This window comes from Sylvia atricapilla, chromosome 3 (assembly GCF_009819655.1).
Source record: "Sylvia atricapilla isolate bSylAtr1 chromosome 3, bSylAtr1.pri, whole genome shotgun sequence".
Lineage (NCBI taxonomy): Eukaryota > Metazoa > Chordata > Aves > Passeriformes > Sylviidae > Sylvia > Sylvia atricapilla.
Window position 1 is genome coordinate 1,828,904 of NC_089142.1, and position 21,008 is coordinate 1,849,911.

At 44.0% G+C, this 21,008-nt stretch overlaps 1 protein-coding gene across 1 annotated transcript in view; it reads right to left on the reverse strand.

The window, feature by feature from the left end:
* INTS9 (integrator complex subunit 9) overlaps window positions 1-21,008 on the reverse strand; it is a 60,025-nt gene that overhangs the window by 28,483 nt on the left and 10,534 nt on the right. Inside the window, exons 4-10 of the mRNA XM_066314598.1 lie at window positions 20,258-20,320; window positions 16,490-16,629; window positions 14,777-14,863; window positions 10,534-10,654; window positions 8,733-8,867; window positions 6,044-6,155; window positions 593-773 (exon numbers count right to left, since the gene is read on the reverse strand). Of these exons, the coding sequence (XP_066170695.1) occupies window positions 593-773; window positions 6,044-6,155; window positions 8,733-8,867; window positions 10,534-10,654; window positions 14,777-14,863; window positions 16,490-16,629; window positions 20,258-20,320 (839 nt within the window). The remainder of the gene's footprint in view (window positions 1-592; window positions 774-6,043; window positions 6,156-8,732; window positions 8,868-10,533; window positions 10,655-14,776; window positions 14,864-16,489; window positions 16,630-20,257; window positions 20,321-21,008) is intronic.

The window sequence follows — 21,008 nt, forward strand, 5'->3', positions numbered from 1 at the left end:
GAGAGCCCCAGCTCCCTCAGCCTCCCCTCATCTCCATGGCCCTGTGCTGGCCTCATTCCAGAAATCCCACATCCTTCTGGTACTAGGGAGTCCAGAACCTCACAGAACACTGTCCATGTGGCCTCAGCAGTGCTGAGCAGAGCAGGATGTCTCCTCCTGACCTGCTGGCTCTGCCTCATGCAGCCCAGGACACTCTTGGCCTTTTCTTGCCATGGCTCAGCAAAATTAAGCCTGAAAACTTTATTCTGCTTATCCAGGGACATCGTGGTAGAATTTGAGGGGCTAAGACTTGCAAACAGGCACAGCTAAAACTCACTCAAGTCAGGAACATAATTTACTCATTAGGGTAAGCACCAAAAAAGCAGAGATTGAATTTGCACATTCTATAGGAAATGATCCTTCCCTAATTATAGAACATGTTCTTACACACACAAATCCCCTGGTGACTCCAGGAACACAAATCCCCTGGTGACTCCAGGAACGTGTTCACAATCCCAACCAGGTGTATTTTAGACTCTGTCAGGTAGAGATAACCTGCACCTGCCTCTTCCCACAGCTGAGGGTGCACTTGGGGCTGCCCTGGCACACTTACCACTCGGCAAAGATCTGGGAGAACTCCAGGGAGCTGTTGGCAACAGGTGAGATGAAATAAAAAGGGACATTGGAGAGTCCTGCAGAGTCAATGTACTGGTAGAGACACTCCAGCAGGTCATAGATCACTCCAGAGGGGTAACAGGGAACCAGGACATTGCCTCCATTCCGGACAGTCATGGCTAAGGGAGAGACAACGAGAGAAATCAATTCACTGGGTTCGTATTTAAACTTCTAATAAATTCCTTTCTTATAAAATCCAATTCTTTTACAAAAGGCAGCTTTTGCATGAATTAGCACAACACGTTATGCACATGAGTTGGGAAGAAAACCTACTATTAAATACATTAATTTCCTGGCTTCTCCAGGCTCAGGGGAGCGATTCTATTCCTTTAGCTGGGGGCACAGGACAACCTGAGCACATGGAAAACTCCTGACAGGAGAGGGCAGCCGTGCACTGGCACAGGAGGATAAAGGAGTCACACAAAACCACCTCACCATCAAAATAAACCCTGCTCCATCTCTCAGCTGCCTCCAGAGTCTCTCAGCCAAAAGCACTGCACATGGCGAGCCTGGATTTCAGATGAAAAGCTGAAGGTGTGGTTATTTCAAACAGCCCTCAGAGCCAGAAATGGGTGATGGAATGTTTGTCCTTTTTAAAAACCTCTAAATATTTCTCTCCTTTCTGTATAACAAGAACAATTTAAAACTTGCAGACAGCAGCATGGGGCTAGATAAAAATGGGGAGAAGAAAAAGGAAATACAGGTTTACTCTGTAATTGAGACAGATCTGAGCACAACAGCAAAAGCAAGCAGAGCAAACATCGTGTTCTTTTGGCAGAATGAATTAAAAAATACTGCACCTTCTGGGAAAGGAGGAATACTTTGTTCAGCTCAGTGAGCAATTTCACCTGTGGTCGTGGGGTAAAACCATCCACTGCTGTTAACTGCAGTGCAGCAGCAGTTACATCATGCACCAAGCATTCCATAAAAAGCTCTGGAAGAGCCTGAAATTACAAATATTGCAAACCCTCCCCAAATCACTTCCTTGACTTCCATTTCTTGCTGAGCTTCGTTGGGGTATGGATTTAGCACTTTAAGGGTCTTTTTGTCCCTGACGGGGCAGGATTTTCCTCAAGGAAGATTTTTCTGGCTGAATGTTTAAGTCTTAGGGGGTTCAGGGAGATGCACAGCCTAGTAGGATTTTTCACATGCATTTGTGGTTGTTTTACTCCTTGTGGCAGTCAGTGCCCCTGACACGGTGCTATCAACAACTGCTGATCAAAGGCCCCTTGTTTATCACTTATAATGCAACTGCAGGGTAGTGGATTTATTTCTCCAGGCCGTACACAAACTATACCATCCAAATATTTGTGGAGATGAACAGCAATAGATCACATTTGTCCAGAACTCGAGATGTTCCTAAACATCCCAGCAATGTGTGACATTATCCCCCTCACATGGGGCAAATCTAAACTATCCCAGCTGTAAACAGGATGTGAAAAGAGCAATGAGGAGGTTAAGAACAACATTTTCAAAGCCATCTGGAGGTGGAAGTCGAGGCTCTGGCTCCAGGGCCTGAATTTACACTGAGGCATCACACACCCAAAAGTTCTGCAGAGGAAAGGAAAGTACCTACACTCACTGCAGCAGGAATGGTGCACAGGCCAGGGATGGGATGCAGAACAGAGGTTAAAGAACGTGTCAGGCCACAAAAACCCCTGAGTTCCATTCCTTTGTGGTGCTTTGACCCTGGCTGGAGGCTGAGTGCTCACCAAAGCTGCTCTGTCACTCAGCTGGGCAGGAGAGAAAACCTAACAGAGACCTTGTGGGGAGCGTTAAAACCAGGGAGAGACCAATGACTAATTACCATCATGGACAAAATGGGCTTGACTTGTGGATGTTAGTTTAAATTATTACACCTCTCTCCACAGGGTACAGGCCTGGCCAGGACCTTGCTCCAGTGTGGGTTTCCCAGGGGCTGCAGGTGGATTTCTGCAACCCCCTGGGCCCCCATGGGCTGGCAATCTCAGCTTTGGCACCCAGAGCAGCTCCTGCCTCTTCTTCCTCACTGCCTTGGGGTCTGCAGGGCTGTTCTTCACTTTTCCTCACTCTCCTCTTCTCTGGCTGCAATTGCTCCTGCACAGTAACTTCTTTTTCCCTCTTCACTCTGTTACCCTAGAAGTGTTGCCACCTCTGATGGGCTTGGCCTTGGCCAGCAGTGGGTCCATCCTGGAGCCAGCTGGGAAGGGGGAAACTTCTGGAAATCTCTCACCAAAACCACCCCTCTAAGTCCCACAGTACCAAAACCTGGCCCTGCCAAACCAAATCCAGCCTCATCCAGCTCTCCCTTCCCCACAGCCACTGGTTCCCTGGAAACCTCAAGCCTCCTCTGCTGAAAACAAGCACAAGTTTAAGATTCCTGGAGCCACAGAGGAAATAACAGAGGGTGAAGTCTTGGAGGAGATGTCAGCTTGAGTTTCTGTCCCCAACAAAACTGCAGAGCTGCTGAGCAATAATGGATATAAAATCACAATCCAGGGAGTGGAGAATGATTCCAGCCAGGTGCCCACCAGGCCAGGGATCCACAAAGGGATAAGAATCACCTCCCAGGAGATTCTCCTTTGCTTCTGCAAAACAGGGCTGAAAACCTTTCCAAGAATATTGCTTTCCACACAAACAGCAGGTCCAGTCTGGCTCTATGCAGCCCTACAACAACTTTTCAGAGCTGTCAGTAAGAGGACAGATCTATCTGAAAGTTTTTTAATGCCCAATTTATCTTGGTGACTGATGGATGCTCTCTCTTGATAAAAACTTGTATAATAATCTTGGCATTTCAAATTTAGTCTCCTTCAGCAGCTCCACAGCAAGTTGTTCAATTTACAACTCACAAAGAGATCCTTGCTTCCCCAACAGCTGCTGCCACAAGGTCGAGCTGGCACCTAAAAAGCAAACTGTGCTCTTTTCTGCTCTCTATAAACACACACAGCCTCACACTCACACAGAATATCACCAGCTATCCCCACAGGCAGACTGGCAGCTTTGCTGCTGGTGCCCAAGGCAATGTGGAAATAAAACTGCTCTCCTTGAGCTGCAGAGTGCTGCAGTGCTGAGCAGGGGAAAAAAAGGGGCTTGGGATAAACTGAGAGGAAGCTGGAGGTGGGACAGAGTGTGGAGAGGAAATTGTGTGTGCCTCGGGAATCCTGGGAATCAGGGCTGCAGCTCCTCGTGCTGGGATGAAAACAGAGATCGAGGTGGAATTTTCACACTTCCATTTCTGTGCTTCACATCCCTCCTCCACAAGCACCTTGGTACCTCCTCATACACACTTCTGGTCAATTTTTCTCTGCTTTAGAGTTTTTGAGTATTTCTGAGCTGCTTGTGCACTCCCTTGAACATTTTGGAAGGGAGAAAACACAGATGAAGACTACTGTGCTCAGCTTGCCTACTCAATTGCCTTTCCCAGTAACTCACTGCTTTTGGACTTTTTTACATATTTGAAAGAGAACTGATTTGATTCTCTGTTTTCCTGATGTTGGGTAGATAAATACAGCTGATATCATGTACAAGGCAGACCTAAACTGCATTAATATAGAATTATTTAATTTCTTCAGATTGCTGGCTTTTGGCAAGCACCACTCAAATTCCAGATTCTTACAATGGCATTATTTTAAGCACGTATCTTCCTTTGGTCTTTAACGATTTTCTCATTTCCCTGAGCTTGTCTCATTTAAGACAGAATCTGCTCTGAGGACCTGCAAAGCCCTGAAAATAGTTCAGAATGTTTCTGTAAAGCAGAACAAGTTGTGCAGACAAACAGCCACCTGTGCTGACACATGTAACACGTTTATTTATACACAGTCAACTTCTGGCCCAACTGCAGCTCCAAGACTTTAATTTGTAAATGCATTTTAATTAACAGTCTCACTCCTGTTTACTCAGTGTGAGAGGAGGGGATTGTGCCACCATCTGTCAGGGGGACAGTGATCCCCATGAAGGTCCAGAGAAGGGCTGCACATCTGGATTTACCAAAACAAGGTCACCAGAGCTGATCTGCAGCAGCTCACAGGGTAATAAAATTCACAGTGTTTAAAAACAATGAAAACACAGGTGAAATACACACATACATGTAAAAACACACATTTAGGAAAGGAAGTCACAGGAGTTAACACAGCTTCAAGGGGAGGTTGAACAAAACCACTGGACATCATTAACTACACAATCACATCTCATTCAGAAAATTCCTGAAATAAAAATACTTAAATATCGTGAGAGGAAAGTATCCCAGACTCTCACCCTGCTCTCCTCCTCTCCTTCAGGAATCTGCACACAGTTCCTGCTGGAGACAGGATGATGGCAGAGAGGATCTTTACTAAAACCCATGATTATCATTCTTATAAAATGCCAAAATGTGCTCTATTAACAAATATTTAGGATCACTGAGTGGGTTGGAAGGGACCTTAGGGATCATCCAGTTCCAACCCCCTGCCATGGGCAGGGTCCCATCCCACCAGACCAGGAATTTAGTCTGATTTAGTTTTGTCATGTCTTTTGGTAACCTTTGTGAACATCCTCCTATCATGAGTTTTTTAGTTTTATTTAATGTGCTGTGGGTTATAATTAGTTTTATTTAACTTAATTTTATTTAATTTTGCATTGATTGACATTTGATGAGGAGAGAAGCCACACATTTATAAAAAGTAGTGAATTTAAAATAAGGGGAAGATCTCTGATAAAAGAACAGGCAACACAGAGCAGGACAGACATGGAAAAGTGGTTTGATGAAAGAAGAATGGGAACACAGAGGAACTGAGCAGGGGGAAGAGGAGAAAAGGAGAGAACAGCACTGGATGTGACATTCCAAACAGGCTGGGAAATGCTGCCATTCACACTGATACCACATCTTTGCAATTATCAGCTTTTCCAGCTGTGAAAGCATCTGATTAGGTTTTATATTTCTGGGGATCTATAAATATATCTTGCCTTTTTTTTTAAAAACAGAGCTTGTGCTGTTTGCTTTTGATATATTTAAAAGTCAGGTGTAAGAAGGGAAGCAGATGTGCTTGTTTTCAAAACTGAAAGTCATAAAAAAAGCATGTAAAGATTTTACTCTGGCTGATACACAGGAAGGAAACAGTAATATTTCAGCTGGGAACAATATCCACGTAGCCTGTTGGCAGCCAAGTGACACACTTAGCAAACCAGGAGCAGCAGATGATTAAATCTCTTTATACCTGTTCCATTCCAAAACATTTCAGGTACAACTTGTGTCTCTCCAAGCACTTACTGTATTAATGACATCAGGAGCACGTCGTAAAATCTAAACAGGTAGTTTTATGCCAGGAGCTATAGCTGGACAACTTACTCAATTCCAGGAATCTCAGAATTATTTCCCACCCAAAGCCATGAATAAGATGATGAAACAGGCAGGAGATTTCTCTCAGTGACCTACCCAGGTTGCTGCAGAACTCTCCCACCATCCCATCGGGGTTGGCAGTGGGGATCTGGGTCAGCCCCGTCAGGATGAGAACGTCGCTGTTTTTAAGGGAAGCCTGGTCCATGGGCTGGAACACAGCACAGGGAAATAAAATCAGGAATGGGAGAGTTTCTCCAGGACATTAATAGATACAGTCACCAAACATTTTATACTTTCCCACTCCTCCATCTGTGGAAACCTAACTTGTTTTATAGTGGTATTTTATTAAAAAGCGGAATGAAAACGTAAAGCCGTTTCTCGGCATTAGCAAACAGAAAGTAGATATTCAGAAAATAGACATTAGTGTGACACTAAATACATATTCTTGATACTGAAAACGTGGCATGATTCAATCTTGATAAGGTAAAACCCAATTCTCTCTCTGCAGATGGTGAAAAGGTAACTCTGAGCCTCACTGGGTTGGGATGCCCTGCTCACAGCTACTGATCAGCCAAAGTGGGCAACTGCTGGCAGCTGTGTGGTATTTTATGGTTATTTACTCTCAATAAACAACTCTCTGCAGTCTCACCAACCAGGAAAGATTTCTGCCAGAAGAGACAGATGAAGAGATTTCCTCTGCTGAACCTCCAAGACCACTGTAAGGTCAATTCCTCTGCTCAAAGCTCTCCAGAGCCATTCTGAAGCAGTTGAGAAGGACCCTGCTCTGTTAAACATGCAGAGGAATTTCATATCAACTCTGGCAGGAGTTTAAATTGTGCACCCCCTTGTAGGATCAGACCTGACACGTGAGATTTACCACAATCTTTGACTCTCTCCAGTGTGTCCATGAAAATGAAATGCCAATAACGCAATAAAAAATAATATGGAATCTGCCTGTGATAATGTACATAATGATTATGGCGTATTAGATCCACATAATTTCAGATGCCATTGCACTGAGAGGGCCTGCATTGATTTTTGAGGGTTAATGTAAAGAATATGTCTTAAAAGGCTTTTAGTGACATGTCTGAACCTGTGCTGTCAACTCCTGTTCTCCACTTCAGTGGCAACAGTGTCAATTCCTGCCTCAGGAGAGGGGGAGGCAAAAATTTCAATGGAAACCATCTGCCAGAAGAACACGGAACAGTCAATAGTGCCAGGCCTAAATCCCAATTCCCTGGAAAAGCAGCTCTGGATATGTTCAAAGTATATCCTTTTTAAAACAAAATGCAGTGACTGTTTTCACATCCTGCTAAAAAAAAAAATTGGTATTTCATGATGAACTTCTCATCATGAGAACAAGGACAAATTCCCTGAGTAAGAAATGATTTGCTGCCCGCAATTCTGACTCTGTGCCACTCGAGATATTGTTATCATTACATATTGTCTGTCAAACATCAAAGAGATGATGAAGAGCTGATTGGAAGCTCCCAAAACCCACACACAGAAACAGCAGATTGTAGCAGCCTGTGCTGGTGCTCAGAGGGATTAACCCCACGACAAAAACTATCCATTGTCTTCAAAAAGCATCTGGAAGCAAATGCAAGACAATGATGATATGGGGTAACATCTGTGATGTGGTAAATAACAAGGAAAGTACAAACGGAATGTGATTTTAACTATCTGATAAACTATTCCTTCTAAAGAAGTGCCCGTGAGCAGCTCACTCAGAGCATTCTCTGCCACTGGGACTTAATTTCCTTAAAAACAGAGATTTTACCAGAAGCTCTCAGAAAAAATGTTCACCTTTGGAAAATGAGGAAGCCTGGCCAGTCTGACCTGATAAACTGAATTAAATTTCATGTCAGTGAGGAGAAAACATTCTCAGTTACCAAATCACTTTGTACAGGGCAAAGTTTCTGCTCACAGAAATATTCCATTCACACACTGTCCAATACTGCTGCTCCTTCTCTGGGAGGGGATGAGGCTGGTGAGAAACAGGGATTTAGAGGCTCTGATACATTCTGGGCACCTAAGGATGGCAATACTATTAAGGAGCATTTATCTACTGTAGTTTCTCAGCTGAGAACAAGCTTTTAAGTGAGGGATGCTCAGAAGCAAAGCTCTCCAGCAGACACCCACCTTGGGGGAAATCACTTACTGATCAAAAACCTGACACATCTTCTAAATTATTTTTAAATACCTCCTGCAATAATGCTTTTAACTATTTTGACAACTTCTGAAGCGCACGGCACTGCAAACTTCAAGCTTTTCTTTGCACTAAGAATTTATGGATCTAGAGAGAATTAATTTACTGGAAATTACATCTACAGCACTATAAAGACTTTGCCCTTAGCAGAGCAGGGTGGAAAAGTTGGCAGCCACTAAGCTATCATTCCTCCTAAGGAAGGATGTTTCAGAAGTGATATAAAGCAGTCTGTGAACTGTCTGTGAAGATCCTTCAGTCAAATATGGATTTTTTAAAAAAAGTCACTAATGCTCTTTCGTTTTACTCTGTTGAAAATTTCCTCTTTAGAGTGAAAGACAATTCCAGTTTCAAGTGAACATCAAATCACCAATAACAAAGAATTTTAGTTATCTTTCCCTCATAACTATTGACACCTGTCATTTGTCAGGGTATCTCTTATCAATGCTCATTAAGTCCAAACACTGATAATGCAGTTACCTTAGTATGGCCTCTAACCTAAACCTGATCCCAGCTGGAATAACTCCTTTTTTTGAGCAGAAGTTCCTCCTAAAGACTAAGAAAAGTCAGGGCTTGTACCTGAGGATGTGTTGTAAGCAGAGAAGATCCTGAAACATAAGAAACCTTTTCATAGTGTGACTGGATAATCCAGTTGGAACTCCCAAGAGCGTAGCCCGAGCTCAGAGGGGTGACCTGCACAGCACCAAACAGCTCCTGAAACACACAGTGAGAGACATTAACTTGAGAGAGCCCCAAAAGAAGTCAGGACGGGTCATTTTATCATCACTGTTAGGGATTTCAAAAGCAGTTCTGCTGCTCAAAGCCTTTGTGAAGCTGCTCTGCTGAGAATTACATCTGCTGGTTTTACCCACCCAGATTTAGCAGGATACACACTCTGAGAAAAGCTTTTCCTGAGGCAGGGCCTCCATGAAGTCTCTCTTCCATGTGAATTTTATGGCATCTGAGTTCACACTGAACAATAGTTCAAAATGAAGGAATCAACCAGAGTCTTGATCCTCTGCATGCCACTGCAGTATTGAAGGAGTTTGTGGGAGCTTTGCATCTTTGAAGACTCCATTCTCCTTTAGTCAAATTAAATTGGTATTGGCCAGCAGGAGAGAAGAAAGGACAAGTATTTCTATATTGATATATAAAACTCTGCTTGGGTTGCAAATTTTACTGTGGAAAACAAACTTAATCTCAAACTCATTTGCTTTCTAACTTTATTTCTTTTTAAATGCTACCTGCTGGTGATTTAGCAACAACACCCTGCAAACTCAATCCAAATTTTTAGTTTCAGTGTAAGCAACCTGACAATTGTCTCCTTTCCAGGGGTCATTAGGAATTGTATTCCTTCATCTCTACCCAAGAATGTGGAATACTTGGAGAAAGGAAAATAAACCTTCATGTACAGACCTCCCTAATGTGATCCACCTTCTGGTTACTGGATAATAGAACAAGCATTTGATTCATGTAGTACTAATGATTTTTCTAGTATTTCAATACATATTTGAAAAACAAGGCAGGGGGCTGTCGTTCCTCAGTGTATAAGCCAAGGCTCTAAAGTTTGATTATTTGAAAAGTTATCTTTGGGAATAGAAAAAATACTGGGGTCTGTTCCCCAGTAACTATAAAAGAATGACTGGTTCAGATGCACAGATCTAAAGTTAGGGGAGACACATCCACACTGTGAGGAGAGTCAAAAATGAACTGTAACAATCCATGGATAAAAGGATGTCACAATTTATTTTAACCCATATTTTTATTTTTTAGGGTCTCTGAGCAGAAAAATCAGGTATCACAGCTCAAACAAGAGCAGGGATCATGGCCACATGCTGCCTACAATCCATGTGAGAACTCCAGACTATGGAATTGTTGGTTCAGTTCATTCTGGAAACTACACTGGATTATAGTCAACAGCATTACAGACAATAACTGTTAGCTGGGAGCCCTGGGAAAGGAGATTCTGAAGTTCACATTGAACCATTAGGTTTTGTTTACAATTCCTAATTTACAGTATGAAACAAAGTGGAGGCTAAAGCACTCAAAAGATTCCCAGAAGTGAGATAGGGGAGCTGGGAAGGGGATGTGGCTTAGAGACAGAGAGGATACATTCACTCCCTGCATCCTCCCAGCTCTCAGTGGGCCAGCCATCAGCTCCAAATTTGAGGGCACCCCGCCTTAAAATTGGCCTCCCCAAGGAAAAGAAGAAACAAATGGATATTCCCAAACAAGAGCCCTTCCTGGGAGGCAGACTGGGGGGCAGTCAGTGTAATCCTGTCTTGCTTGCCTTAGGCCAGGGTAACCAGATCCAACACAGCATCTAGAGGGTGAAAAGCTGAGGGACACTTGTTGGTGCTGCCCTCAGGGATGTACTCACGATTTTCTGGGAATAGCCCACCAGCTGGATCTTGCTGAGGGCTGCGTTCACCTCTGGCATGGTGTAGCACTTCCTCCACATGGACACCTCCACCGCGTCCTTCAGCGGGGCTGGCAGCAACCTGTGAACACCAGCAGGATGTTCTGTGAGGATCCAGAGCAGCAGCTGCTGCTGGACCAGCTTCCACAACCATTCACGTTCTCCACATCTTTGATTTTACCCTTTTAAATGTTTATTTTCAGCGTGCTTGGTGCTTCGAAGTGAGGAGCAAGACTTTCTGCCTGCTGAGGAGCAGAGCCCGATCTGCCTCACCCTGAGGATTGCTCTCCTCCAGCTCTTTGTTGCTGCTCTGTCCAGCCCTTGCATCAAAGAAATGGCTGTGATCAAGGTGTTATCGCAACTCTTGGGGTATTTTCACCACTGATGAAAGGTGCTGACTGATCTGAGATGTCAACATGAAACGCACCTCCAGCACTGGCCTCTTGGATCAGTGTCTATTTTTCATATCATAAAAATCTGAATAATACCCTAGCAATCTGAAACAATCTGGTGATTAAAGTACAGTTACCACACCACGAGCAGGGATGGCTCTGCCCTGATTTCTGCCACTGGTCTCTTCCAAGAGCATGTGTCCCTGAAGCTCAGCTTCCTTGCCTTCAATCCCACTTCCCTTCCGAGTGCCCTGGCAGGGATACACGAGCTGACACTGCAGAGCTCTTTGAAATCCCCTCCACGGAAGTATTTAAGACGTTTTACACCAAAGTAAGATCCATCCATTCTGCTCCTCACAGACACTGCAAGTCAGCTGGCTGGCGTTGTCAAGGGAAGAAGTGAACTATAATGTCACAGGCTGGAAGAGCGATGGCTAACTTCTGGGAAATAAATCTTCCTTAGCAACATGAACTGAGGCAGGAAGCAGCACAGCTGCCAAATGCATAAGAAGAATAGGATTTTTTTTTTTTTTGTATATTAAACCAATGCTAAATCAAAGGCTAATTCAAACCAATTTCCAAAGATTTATGGAAATTGGTCAAGTTTCTTTGATCAATTTGTTTAAAGGAATTTAATTTATTATTATATCTACTAGGTCAGTGAACTCCTCCATAATTTAAGATACTGAAGAAAGGATTAAGGGCAGCTCTTGCCAAGACCACAGCACACGTCCAGAACGATAACTGTAATTCCAGCACACGCTGGCTGAAAGCACCCCGTGCTTCAGGAAACAAACAAAGCCTTCAAGGTCTTTTTTGGGAAGTCGTAAGCAACAAAAGGCCATGCAATGTGGAGAGTTGTCCACCACTGCACTGAAGCAAATTGCCTGTAAAAGCCTTTAACCTACCATAAGAAGCATTTAGTGTTGGATGCTTTTGGGAGCTTCTCTTCTGGGAAGAGGAAAATGTTTCTCCAGGTAATGGAGAAAGTGGGGAATTGTCCTTGGTGACTGAAGGAAGTTTCTCTTAGCCTTGATTGAAAATACTCTGATCCCTGGCAGAGACCAGTGGCACCAGACTCCAGTGGTTTCATGAAGCTGAGTGGCAACGAGGTGCTGGTTCCTCAGCATTCAGTCATCTCACTTCTAAAACCCCTACAGAGTTGCCAGAGGATATTTTGTGGTCTGGAGTAAATATTGTCACCATGGCTACATCCTGTTAAGGGTCACCTCACAACAACCAGACCTACGAGGGCAGCTGCTGGGACAGCCACAAAAGGGGGAGGTACCACGAATCCACACAGCTGAGGATACAAAATTCACATTTAAAAGACTCAGGGATTTGTATTCTTCCCTGGGATCTGCACAGAGACAGTCCCTCCTGGTCAATGCAAACGGTGACATTTAATGTATGATGTAAAATCCCAAAATTGTGTGAAGGGAGAGGAGGATGGAAGCACCAAAGTGTGTCAGACCACGGTATCTCTCGTGCCCTGCTCAGCCTCAGGAAACAGCCTGTTTCAAACATTTTAAAAGATATAGGAAACCATCAAACAAGAAGTCAACGAAGTGCCTTTCATAAGGCAAACTTCCTCTTTAGCCCCTGAATCCCAACCAGTGTGAAAGATATCCTGGCTGACATCTACAGAGCTTCCACGAGACTGCTCACTTGAAATTAAACCCAGTGGCAATAAAACTGGCTGAGCAATTAGTTCAGACTGGATCTGATAATGGAAAAATGTAAACCACTATAATGAACTTATTATATTTTATACAGTGTTTGCATTTAAAATGCTCCAGTGCTTTATCTAATGAAGATGGTAATACTTTGTGTTTCATACTAACTGTTTGGAGTAGAACTAGCTGAACTGTAAAGCAGTAATGGGGATTGATCAGCCTGAAAAATTAAAGTTAGACTCAAAAGTAATAAGTATTCTGTTCTAGCAACAGCCAAGTAGGAAAAAAAAAAAAAAACCCAATTCATCAAGATCACATTTTCTTAAGTAACGGATGTCAGTCCAAGGCTGCATGTGCCATTAGCCAGGTGCTAATTCGGGGATCAGTGGATGTTTTGCTCTAATAATCAGTTCCATTCACGCCTGCCTGACACTTGTCACCAGGCATCTCAAAACACTCTGCAAAACATTAATTAAAGTCCCCGTGTGCCCTCTCTGCTGGATGGGAGCTCTGTTTTACACATGCACGGGGAGGTGAAGGGGGAAGCTGAGGGCAGAGATGGGGCAGAGGTGGAGGAGTTCACATTTGTCCCCTTGTTCCAGCTCAAAGACAACATTGGCTCATACCAGCAGAGTTTATTATATACAAATTCATGCTATTAAACAGCTGTTTAGTAGCTCCCACCTCCCTGCTACCCCTTTACAACAGCTACAGGATGGAACCGTGAATTTTGGGGGACATCCCCAGCAACAGGAGAGAGGAAACATGTATTTTAAATACCACCTCAAGGTAAAAAAGGCTTCAGTCTTCTACAGGAGCCTGAATCAGAACAAACATTCCCTCTCTGTGTTCTCCTCTGGAATAATCAGCAGCATGCAAAGTGCCAGACAGCACTTTTCCTAAAATACGACCACCAGGAAAGTGACATTATATGAGCTGCAAGATATATGATTCTCCTTTAAACCATGCATACAAAACATGCCTGGTGTGACAGGAATAATGGCTCCAGTCCTCTCTCTCCACACACTGGGAGCTTCAGCAGTGGCTCTGGGCAGGCCAGTGGACCCCAAAATTTTAATAAAAAATCCTCCACTATTCTAAAAATCCTGCTGAACTTAAGTGTATTTAGTTTTGCTTCATATACGAGTAGACATCTGCTTGTCTTCTTCAGAAGAGAGTTACAGTGTAAAGACTGCTCCTAAATTCAGCAGGGGAACACAATCTACAGCTAAAACCGTGGTAATTTGGGTTTTTAGTTTTTGCTTTGTGAGACTTGAAAATATCAAGACTACTCTTCTAATGTAAGAAATAATTCACTTTTAGGAAACTTCTAAATGAAGCCATCTTAAGATTTAGGAGTATAAAATGGGAGATCAATTAAAAATGCACAAAGCAGCTTTTAAAAATAACCTTTTAATCAACCAACCCTATCTTTAAAATGTGCTAAAACCAAAACTGTCTCCTCCAAGGAACATGCTGTGCACCTAAAATTGTTTTTATTCCCAAGGAAAGCATCAGCTGCAATTAGTAAACTGTATGGATAATTTTTTAGATTCCACAGGCTTTCAAAACTCTGAGCATCTTGCTTTGATGTATAGCCTGAATAATGGACATGCTGCTTCCAAATAACCATTTTTATTCAGATTTTGATTTGTTTTTAAGCTTTGGAAAGCCAAAAATCCCACCTCTGCTGTTCAGGTATAAAAGAAGATGGGAAGAAAGGTAACACCAGTGACCTCCAACAGCTGTCTTGACTTTCTTAGTATGTCAGCAAACATGAATGTAAATACCATTTAAATTTAAATCATTCCAATGCAGTATCATTAAATTTAAACAGCCTGTTCATTTCACCAACTTTTTATGATGTTAATACCAAAAAATAGATAAAACTGCTGGTTTTATCATTATGGAGCTGAACTGTGTGAGGGGAGACTCAGATGAGGCTTTGTTGTTACCAAGTCTTTCTCCAAAAAACAAAATCTGTGATGTTGGAAAACCAACAGTGTTCACAAATGATTAAAGAAAGAATCGACTCAAGGAGTCAGAGCAGCAAATCTCAGACGGTGAGAGCTGAGCCGGCCTCAGAGTGACTCCCAAGCTTTGGGACAATCGCCTTTCCTGGGACTTGTTCCTTACCTTTGCACCTCCTTGTTCTTCCACATGGAGGCAGACTGAGCCTTTGGCACGCGTTCAATGGAATTCACCAGCTCTTCCATGAGGAGCCTGAAAACAGAAATCAACCCGAAATTAGCACTGCCTCCCCTCACACAGGAGAGAACTTTGGCCCAAATCTTTCCAAAATACCACAGGAGCTGTAACACACGGAGGGGTTCTTCCCACAGAGGCCATTTCTGGCACTGCCCCTGTTTCTCCACTGAGTGTTTCCAATTCCATCTGCTTGCAACAGAGGAGGATCTGTCCCACTGGGTTATGGGCTGCTTGGAAAGTGCAGTTTCTTCATTATTGACTGCTTGTGATACGTATTGAGACAAAACACACAACCAAAACTCCTCAGCTGATGCCTGTTTATCACTGAGGGACACCAAGGATGTTGTCAGAGTGAACTCTCCTCATCTGCCAACAGGCATTTGAGACAGGAGAAGGTGTCAAACGTTAGAAGTTGTCACTGCAGATTTCCCTGCCCAAAACTAAACAGCACTTGTGATTGTGTGCAGGCTCTCCCTTTAAGTTTGGAGCAGAAACACAGCATCTGGAATAACCTGGGATGGGGAGAACCCCAGCAGTGCCCTCTCCCACAAGACTCTGCTTGTGATCTCCAGCTCTGCACCAGCAAAGCCCAGAGGTCTACTACTCGTTCCTATTTACACAATTCCTTTCACCTACAAGGGCCTTCAGTTTCTGTTTGTTTTCACACAATGGGGGTATTACTCTGGCATGGGAAGTTTGCACAGGACCTTCAGTGGACAAAGATTCCTGCCCTAAAGTGCTTACAGAGTAGTCCAGATAGGAGAGGCTAATCTGCCTCCTAATTACTGAATGTGGCAGCTCTGCAGGAGAGAACAGAGCTCAGTTCCAGTGAGGCCTCACCAAACCTGCAGTGTTTGGTGTTGACCCATCCAATCCACAAGACAAGTTTGTAAAAATGGACTGGCAAGTTTTGATGACTATTCTGGTTCCTGACTGCACTGTCACGTCTTTTTCTACCTCAGTCTCCTATTTCTGCCATTTTTCTAAGTGCTTCTCTCTGGCGTTCAGAGCTCATGTAGCTCAGCTGTCATTTGAGATGAAGTCAGCTTGAATTCCTTTCCATGGAGTGGAGGGGAAATGTGATTATATGGAATCATAAAATCCTAGAATGGTTTGGGTTGAAAGGGACCTTGAGGATCATTTATTTGCAATTCCTGCCATGGGCAGGGACACCTTCCACTAGACTTGGTTGCTCTGAGTCCTGTCCAACCCGGCCTTGAACACTTCCAGGGATGGGGCAGCCACAGTTTCTGTGGGGAACAAGTCCAGTTTTCTGACTGGGAAAACTCCTGTTGGTTAAGGGGAACAGAGAAGAGCAGGAGAGCTCTTTGATCCATGGTTTTTGAAGGCCTCAGGTTGCCTACATGGTGATTACTGAGGTGTCTCAGCCCACTCCAATTCCACTGTCCCACATCTATGGCCTGGACTCAACACAAAGCACCTGCTGGAAACGCTGATGGTTCCAGAGGTTGGGAAACATGGAGTTAACACATTTGCAGCACTGAGGACTTGGCTGGCGTTCAGCTCCTGCCTGAAAGCCTCTTGGGAACATTAGACACCACTCCTCTCCCCACATCGTCCTTTACACCTTCTCCTCAGCAGTGATGAGAGAGGAGCAGAGAACACGAAGGGGCTCTTTACCTGCCAATTTGAACAGTGGGCTCGGTGGCATAAACTGTTCCAGTGAATCCTGTGTACTCTGTGATGTAGGGCAGTGCCATCATGCAGTGATAGTTGGAGATCAAGATTACATCCACCGTGGAGAGGTCAAGCAGTTCAGTCTGAAAACAGAGCAAAGAGATAAGCAACTTGTAACCCTTTCATGCAGTTTAATAAATGGCAGCAAAACTTCTTATTCTATTATTTTAAACTTTATTGTAGGAAGGTACCTGGTTTATAAAAGCATGTCTCAGCTGTGGCATAGGTTAATGTTGCCTTTAAATTATCAAGGTTTATTTTAAAAGCCTCCTAAAATTATTCCATTCTCCAATCTGGAAAGGAAACCACGTCCTGGGTTTTTGTGTTCTTCAGGTGATGAAATGGCTGCTGTTATGAGATCCATGATTACTTTACTTTTATCAAAGAATTGACATTGTGCACCTCCTTAGGGAGGAAGAGACACCAAAACCTTCTGCAGCAGTGATTTAGGGTGTCTCATGTTTTTTTTTATGCAGCACATCATACTGTACCCCAAAAAAAGAGATGAATGAAGATCGTATTTTTTCATATGCTTAAAAATAATCTTCATGTTTTCCCAAAGTAAATTCTTGGAATCTTTATCATTCACATTTTCTACAGCAGGAGATGAAGTCCATTCACAGGATGGAACAACAAAATGGATGGGTGGGCCCAATTCGTTTTGATGTGACAGTTTAGACAAGAGTTCTGAGAATGAAAGAAGGTTTCACACATTGTTAAAAGAATTTTAATTAGAAATATTTACTGGTAATGCTGTAACACAAACGGTGTCAAGTCAGAAATTTACAAGATTACTGACCTCTAACACAGTTATTATAGAGCAGCTAATGGAATTCAACACTCATCAAGCACATATTATCTGATTACAAGGCTTGGTCCAGCAATTTGAATAAAAAAGGCAAGAAAGTAGGTCACTCTGCTTTGCAGAGGGCTGACACAGTGCTCTGGTGACAAGCTGCTTAACTCCTCCTAAGAGCTCATGGTTTCAATCCGTGATCACAGCTGATGTCGGAGCAATGATCTCCGAGCTGAGAACAGGAGGTGAAACACCATCCTCAGCTTCATGACAGGGCACCTTTTATCTTCCTGGGCTTCCAGGCAGGAACACTCTCCCTGCAAGGTATCAGAAGATGCCTGCTCCTGCCAAAGCTTGGATTGTCCATGCCTTGGTTTTCCCAGCTGTGTCCAGAGTGTACAAGATCAAATTCTGGACTGGTCTGGGTGGGAAAGCCCTTAAAGTCCAACTTGTTCCATTCAGGGATATCTTCCACTATCCCAGGCTGCTCCAAGCCCTGTCCAGCCTGGCCCTGGACACTTCCAGGGATCCAGGGGCAGTCACAGCCTCTCTGGGAAACCCTTGCCAGGGCCTCACCACCCTCACAGGAACAATTCCTTCCCAATACCCATCTATCCCTGCCTCTGGCAGTGGGAAGCCATTCCCTGTGTCCGATCCCTCCATCCCTTGTTCCCAGTCCCTCTCCAGCTCTCCTGGAGCCCCTTTAGGCTCTGGAAGGGGCTCTGAGCTCTCCCTGGAGCCTTCTCCTCTCCAGGTGAACACCCCCAGCTCTCCCAGCCTGGCTCCAGAGCAGAGGGGCTCCAGCCCTGAGCTGAATCCCAGCCCAGGAGAGTCATCAGGATACAGACCAGCACTTCCCAACCTTCAGCATGCCACATCTCAGCACCCTAAGAAGCATTTACTGATGGGATGAAAAGGGTGTCAAAACCAAAACAAAGGGAAATCTTCCCTGGGGCTTGCTGCGATCTGCTAAAGTGCCTTTGAGCTGAAGAGGCTTAAAAATGTTTCTTGCATGTGAAGTGAGAGAGCAGAAGGCTGCCAAGCAAAAGAGAGGTCTGCACCCTGCAGTCTGACATGTGTGAGAGTACTCTGCTGCCGAGACAGCCTCTTATCACCTTGTGGCTGCTGGATCAGATCCAGATCTTGGCTTGCTTTGGAAACGGTGCTCTGGAAGCCATACTGAGATTCTCTGGCTAACTGCTTCTGTAGACAAGTTTTTTCAAAAGAAGCGGCAGGGAAGGAGACAAAGTAAAAGCATCTTGCACACAAGCTCCCTCTTATCCTGTGCTGCCAAACAGCAGCAACATTTCCAGTCTGTTTGCAGCTGACTCCTGAACCTCCTGCAGACAGGTAAGCTCAAGGTGTGAGCTGGGGGTCACAGCAGATCTCTTCCCAATGTTCAGGAAGGAGATGTGGCATCTGCTGGGAATTTTAGGAAACATCTGAGAGGCCATGTTTCAAGTCCCTGCAGTGGTGATGTGCAGTTGGTTGCCATCTTCTGGTTGTAGGATGGGCTGCTGGGAAGGAGCTTTGTGCAGTGATAACAGGAGTAAAATGAAGCAGTGACTCTCTGTCTGTCATATTTAGAGCTACACATGTGGGTATTTTCCAGCCCAAAGCAACCAGAAAGTCTGGCTGAAGCACCCTAAACCCCAGCAGTTAATCATTCCAAAGAGAATCCAGCACATAAACCCTGTCCTTCCCAAGATCTGGGCCATAATGGCACTTTCTACACACAGAGATAACTTCCCATATCCCTCAGTTTCACAGGACAGTAACCAAAGGGCTCACAAGAACCCAGAATTATTGGGCTGGTCTTTCTTGGTATGATTGGATTATGACAATTCCAGTTGGGCTGGAATGGTTACAATCTATTGGAACCAATTGCCAAAACCAGTAGCAGAGCTGCCCACTTGTTTGGAAGAATCAAGATGACAAGAGTGATGCCAGAGGTGAGTTCCATGGGACCCACACATGGGAACAATATTGCCAGAACCTCAGCAAGCTGACAGCAACCTTCCAGGAGTGTTTTGTGCTTCCTGTCTGCAAGGTCAGGCAGAAAGGAGAAAAAAAAAATTGCTGCCCAAAAGCAATTGTGTCTGTCTTTGAAAGACAGAGAAAACATCCCAGCATGAAATGAAAGAACTGATGTTACTGCACTCTGAACACACTGAGGAAAGGGACACTATTCCCATGCTACTCTCCATCATTCATCCCCACTTCTTTCTGCTCTGGTTTTTTACATCTTCAGCTCTCCTACAGCACTGCCCTGATCCCTCAGGTTACTCCAGATAATCCAAACATCTTCAGTAGACTTGCTTGCTTTTCCTAAATCCAGAAATTCCAGTAAAAACCACTTTGAGCAGGCACTTGCAGCCATTGCCCGTAGATCTGAAAGCCCAGTTCTTCCCTCAAAGAGGCTGTAGAAGTTTTTAACCTGAAAATGCTGCTGGCAGAAGTGCAGCCCAGCCGAATCCAACCTGCCTTAACCACAGCTGGCTCCCCAGGGAGCTCCACTGGCATGTCCTGCATCTCTGTTAGAGACAAGCAGCTCTCCATGCCCTGCCCTCATCGAGATCAGCACAGGGATCCTGTCAGTCAGCCCAGCTCAGTCAGGTTGTCTTTGAAAAGCCCACAGAAAGGGACAGTTCAGTCTTATTCTTGGGTCAGATATTTGCTCAAGGAGATCTTCCATGTCTCCCAAAATCATGGTTGAAAAGGGTTATTTCCATCCCTTTTCCAGTGTCATAGAGCCTGGAGGCACCTTAACAACACAGAGTTTTAGCAGTATTATTTACTGAGTATTAATAAATTAGCAGGAACCTGATGATGATGATAATAATAATAATTTAACAAGTTTCTCCCACGTGATTGAACAGAGTCAGATTTTTCAGCAAGGCTTTGAACAAACTCACCTCTGGTAAGCAGAACTCAGGCACAGAGTCTACAAACACATGGCCAGAGCACTCCTTCAGCTCCTGTAAAAAAACCACAGCAACAGAGGAGACACAAAAATACAACACAGTGTTACTCCAAGGCAGTACATTTTGGATTTTCCAGATTTTTTTTTTTTTTTTTTAATCACAGGTAATTTCCAGCCCATTACTACAGGACATTTATCCCTCTTCTAGGCACAATTTGGTGCAGGCAGATCTGCTGAAATTGCTTTTGTTGATCAGATCCTCCTTGGGAAGGACAGACAGAGAGCTCTGGTAGGTAAAGAAAGAGTCCTGGTAGCCACCAGGAAGGCAAGTTTGGAATTTACTTTTGGTTCCAAATAACATCCAACCTCTTCTGTCCTATCAGAACCTAAATACAATTTATAGGTCCCATCTCAGAGTATTTGATGAAACAACTTTGGGGAATCAAATCTCCACGTGGCAACTTTTTGTTAAACTCCATCCCCTATTTTCTTCCTCTTTTTCAAGGTTGACATCAAAAACTTTTGTCACGTGAAAAGTCACGTTCTTCAGGGTGGAACAAAAAATATTCCCAACTCTGCTCCTAGCACAACTCACAGGCTTCTTCCCATCCACCCTGCCTTCTCCCCTGTCCCAAAGCGAGTGGTCTCAGCCAGCTTCAGACTGACAGAATTAAAGATTGAATCCAATCCTTAATAATTACAGTGCACCTGCCAACTAATAACGAATGAGCAATTACATCTAG